The sequence below is a fragment of the Aspergillus nomiae genome (assembly GCF_001204775.2).
Source record: "Aspergillus nomiae NRRL 13137 chromosome Unknown contig00754, whole genome shotgun sequence".
NCBI lineage: Eukaryota > Fungi > Ascomycota > Eurotiomycetes > Eurotiales > Aspergillaceae > Aspergillus > Aspergillus nomiae.
Genome location: NW_015378809.1, coordinates 1 through 4,959, shown reverse-complemented (window position 1 = coordinate 4,959; position 4,959 = coordinate 1). Strand labels below are relative to the sequence as shown.

Genomic DNA, 4,959 nt, shown 5'->3' with positions numbered 1-4,959 from the left:
ACTATTTTCCAATTTTTTACTATTTAACTACAAGCCTTACACCAGCAGACGGTTCTTGATCCTTTCCTTCTGGATTTCTATTACGCTTGCCTGGTTGCAGCGGCAAACCCCACACTCACCCTTTCTATCGTTGAACCCTCCCAAATTTCCCGGTCTTTGGAGGCTGTTGCCAGCAAGGGCCAGAAATTTTGACCTTTGGGTGAAAAAAAAGAAGGTCAAAAAAAAGCAAAAAAAGAAATACAAAAGAAAATTTAGAAAAGAACAGACAATCGCTCGATCCTCTTAGACTAGGGTATTTATACATTTGACCTTTTTCTTTTTTTTCGTTTTTCTAAAACCAAACCTACTGAAGGTCGAGACACGGAACCGTCGTTTGACTCAGCTTTAGGGATAGTTAACGTACCACTATCTCCACTCACTCCTTAGCTGCTCGCTTGCGCCATCCATCCCGCATCGGTCCACCGGCTCGCAGTCCGTAATCCATGCTCGACGTGATTCTTGTACAACCACATCTATCGTCTCTGTCCACTCGCTTCCTTCGTTGGTCTGCTGCGCAGATTTGAACCATCTTCCCCATACAGCTGTCGGTGTTTCCCCGCACGGTCCCAGTCGACCGGCAGTCGAAATGGCGGAGACCGCAGTCATGACAAGCGGTCCTATCGCCGAGGACAATATCATCAACCGCCGCGGCGGTGAGTCGATCTATCAAAGCTGCGTCAATCTCAAGAAGCGCCTCGCGGAACTCCCGACCTTCGAATCGCACTTACGAGAGATGGATGAAGAGGATCTCGCACAGGGAAATACCGACCCTGTGGCGTCGCTATGGAATTGCCTCCGGGAAGGGTACCCCTTGTTGACCATCTACAACGCCTCAAGCCCTGAAGAGGTCCTCGAGGTCGATCCTGAAAAGGTCCCCGAAGCAAAACGTCCTAAGGCTGCCACCTTCAAATTCCTACAGGCATCTCTGAAAGAGCTGGGCTTTCCTCAACAAGACTGCTTCCTCATCACCGACTTGTATGGTGAGAGTACAACTGGTTTTATCAAAGTGATCAAGATGGTGAACCGTGTGTTGGACATTCTAGAAATGCAGGGTCAGCTGAAGCGAACGTCCGATGTCTCATCGCGCGTCCCGGAAAAAGGAACTGTGAAACTTACCAAGAGGGAGCATATTCTTAAGGAGTTATTGGAGACGGAGCGCGACTATGTTCACCATCTTCAAAATCTACAAGCACTCAAGAAAGAGTTGGAGGAGACCGGGGCTCTTACCGGCGACCCTAGCCATCAGATCTTTTTGAATTTGAACAATCTCCTTGATTTCGCCCAACGATTCTTGATTCGGATTGAGCAACATTATGCCTTGCCGGAAGAGAGGCAAAACTGGGGCGAGTTGTTTATCCAACACGAAGATGCTTTCCGGCAGTATGAACCGTTTATCGCAAACCAAATGCGTTGCGACGAAGTCTGCTTGAAGGAATGGGACAGAATTCATACAGCCCCGAGGACTATTGATTTGAAGCAGATGGTGGCCCAACCCTCAACGCTTAACGGGTTCTTTGTCAAGCCTTTCCAGCGGCTCACCAAATATCCTTTGATGCTTTCCGTGAGTATTTTATGTCATTCTCAGAGCCATCGTCGGTCGCGACGTGCTAAATTTGTTTCCCAGGAACTGCGCAAGCAGACTGAAAACCCAGAGCTGCAGACGGATATTACCCGTGCCATCGACTCTATTCAATCTGTCCTTGATTCTGCAAACGATGCTATTGACAAAGAACACCTGGCTTCGGCATTCACAGAGCTAGACGAACGAGTAGACGATTGGAAATCGCTGAAAATAGAATCGTTTGGTGACTTGCTTCGGTTCGGTACATTCACTGTTTTGAAGGGAGACAATGGCAAGGATTCAGAAAGAGAGGTTTGTTCCCGCCTAGACACTGTTTTGATATTTCCGACCCATGAACTCTATCCATCCTGCCCATGCTGCTCTACTATGACTGCTTCTGGCCGATAAAATGGCTACATCCATGCCCACAGATCAGAACGCCTCGCCCCTCATCATCCGGTCAGGCCCATGTGCCTAAACATAACCTTGCACATCTTCTGGGGCTTAAGAGTGGAAAAGATTCCACTGTGGAGCACATGATTACTGACTTTTCCTTCCGAGTCTAGTACCACATCTACCTTTTTGAGCGCATCCTCCTTTGCTGCAAAGATATCAATCCAAACAAACAGAAAACGAAATTGATGGTCGGTAAAGATAAGCCATCTACTACTGTGAGAGGGAAACCACGTTTGCAGCTTAAGGGTCGCATTTACATGGCAAACGTGACGGATATAGCTTGTTATCAGAAGCCAGGTATGGGGCTGCCTTGGGTTCTCAAGAAGACTTGTGCTGGGTTGACACTGTTTCACAGGTTCTTATCGTATTCAAATCTTTTGGAAAGGTGATCCGGGCGTAGTGGACAACTTCATCATACGCTACCAAAATGAAGATGCCATGCGCAAATGGTACAGGGACATTGATAACCAACGTGCAATTCAAGCAGAGCACCGCAGCGCACGGAACACCGGTACATCTGAGACAGAATTTACGTACATGAGGAATATGGCGAACATGCCCAATCCGTACCTTGAACATGATGGCGATGAACAGGCCACTAAGGAGGCAGGCTTCTTCTCCGAGTTTCCTATGAGTCGGAATGCATCAAGCACTAGTCTCCGGACGCGATCCGCAACCGGTGGTAGTGGTGGTTCTGGCCCGCCCCTGTCAAATAAGTTTCGCTTCCCTATGCCAGACCCGAACCTTTCTGTGCATACACAGTTCCCTGGTGGTAGTATGTCGCCAGCCGAGCGAAACGCTAACTCTTACTTTTCGCCTGTTGCCGAAACCCCATCCACAAGGTCAAGCTCGCAGTCTACTGCTGGTTATTCGTACGGCCGTCAGCCCACTTCAAGTAGTACATGGAACGAAGAGCCCAATCGGTATACTGCGCCTGCATTATCTCGCGGGGTTTCTAGAGATGGCTCGAACTCGAATCCCTACTTTAGCGGTGCACCTAATGGGCGAGGCGCTCAGCGCCCTTCACTACCTCCTATGTCCGGCACTTCTAATGGCATGGCTCAGCGGATGCGTTCTGCGAGTAGCCCGGATATACACCACCACAACCCTGAATCGCGTCGGTACATGGGCGCACACACAATGCAGACGGTCGACAACGTGCCCGTTCCACCGATCCCTGCTCATATGGCTAGCATGAAGGCGCCTGTTAATAGAAGTCAAGCCAATTCACCAACCAACACCACTCTACCTAGCCGAAACGGAAATGTTCCCAACGGACAACCCACGCATTTCCATGAGCCCCAGTACTCTGAATCTCGAATGAATCAGCCTGTGTCAGATCAGCCCACATCCCCGCTGAGCCAAGAACCAGAGGAGGAACCTCTCATGCCGACCCAACTTAAAGCGAAGGTTAATTTCGATGATAACTATGTCACTCTAGTGATTGCCAGCAACATCATGTTCCGCTCCCTCACAGACCGAGTAGATGCGAAATTGGCCCGGTTCACCAATCTATCCATAGGCAGCAAGTCGGTCAGGTTACGCTACCGCGATGAGGACGGAGATTTCGTCACCATTGACAGCGACGAGGCCGTCCAATTGGCGTTCATGGAATGGCGGGAGCAACACCGTGATATGCTTTCCAGAGGTCAAGTTGGAGAGATTCAACTCTATTGCCAAGCAGTCGAGAACTAAACGCAATATAACCGAGGTGGCGCGCTCATTACCATGTTGTTACTATACTCTTTTTCTCTTCTCATCTTCTTCATTTTACTTATTATTATTTTTCGCCTTTTGTTTTGCTGTTTTGAATTCCCCCTTTCGCTCTGGTTGTCTACGGAGATGGAAGGAAAAGAAGGGGCGTCTATTTAAGAAGTTGCCGGCGTTGTCATCAGGTTCTCTACAGCTCATTTCCAACTGGATTGGCTTGAGACTATTAAGGAGCCATTGTTTCATCCACGAACAAAGGGGAAGAGAAAGGGCTGGTTTCGTTTTTCCTTCGTACTTTGTTTCTCCGTTTTCTCTCTTTCTCTTTCTATTCTCTTCGTTTTTCTTCCTTTATTCCAACCTCTTTGGGGTGTTTTACCGGAAGCCGATTTATGTTTATCTTCACCTTGACCATGTGCATTTTATCCGGAGCTCTTTTGTCGGGTGAGATGCTTATGACGACTGACTTTTGTTTATTCTTGTTCGGGCCCCTTCCGTCCCTATCCGCGGGCAATGACTGCATGATGTACGTATACCGCTGTTCCGTCGAACAGACCAATTTCCAGTTTATAAGAGATGAGATGTATAGTGAACTTGTATTTCCAAGGCTGGCACTTCTGTTAGACTTACTTGGTCGCGAGTTTGAGCGCTATTTTGTGTTGGGCTTTGTGTGTTTCGGCTCGGGTTGGGTGGGCTGGTATAGACTAGGCGAATTGTTTAATTCTATGAGTTAATTTCCCCAGGACAAGTGAGGCAAGCACTCTCCGTTCTATCGTACATAAGTACTCTGTTAAGGTAACTAGATACTATAAGGAGTACCTATAGCCACCCATCGGATGGAATCCGAAGGAGCCCCACCGGCTTCTACTGCTCTGGTCGGGACCCAATCCAGACCGTCGGCACCTCGACCGCTTTTTCAGATCCGATCGAAACGGACTTCCGTGCCGATACCTCTTCCGTTGAAGGCTGGAAGTAAGCAGGGAATAATAATAGTAACAGTAACCACGGCATAAGGGGCAATACTGTTTGTTCATGAGGCATTTCCAATCTTTGTTCAAGTGGTGCGCGTTCAGGGCTGACGGTGATCGACCCTCCAGAGGCGAATAGGAGCCCAACGGGTCTTGGGATTAGTATTTGTTCTATATTGAGGGATTGGCAAGTGCGGGATATAATTTCACCCTTCCTTTCTATCATTG

The 4,959-nt window shown here is 48.4% G+C and overlaps 1 protein-coding gene across 1 annotated transcript; it reads left to right on the top strand.

Annotated features, from left to right (window-relative positions):
• Positions 1-394: 394 nt before the first annotated feature.
• ANOM_011811 (Rho family guanine nucleotide exchange factor CDC24) lies at positions 395-3,751 on the top strand (the record flags this gene model as incomplete). The annotated part of the gene is made up of 4 exons (XM_015557067.1): positions 395-1,600; positions 1,664-1,912; positions 2,167-2,353; positions 2,412-3,751. Coding segments are annotated over 4 exons (2,982 nt in total), but the record flags the coding sequence as incomplete, so codon positions are not given.
• Between the last annotated feature and the right edge of the window lie 1,208 nt (positions 3,752-4,959).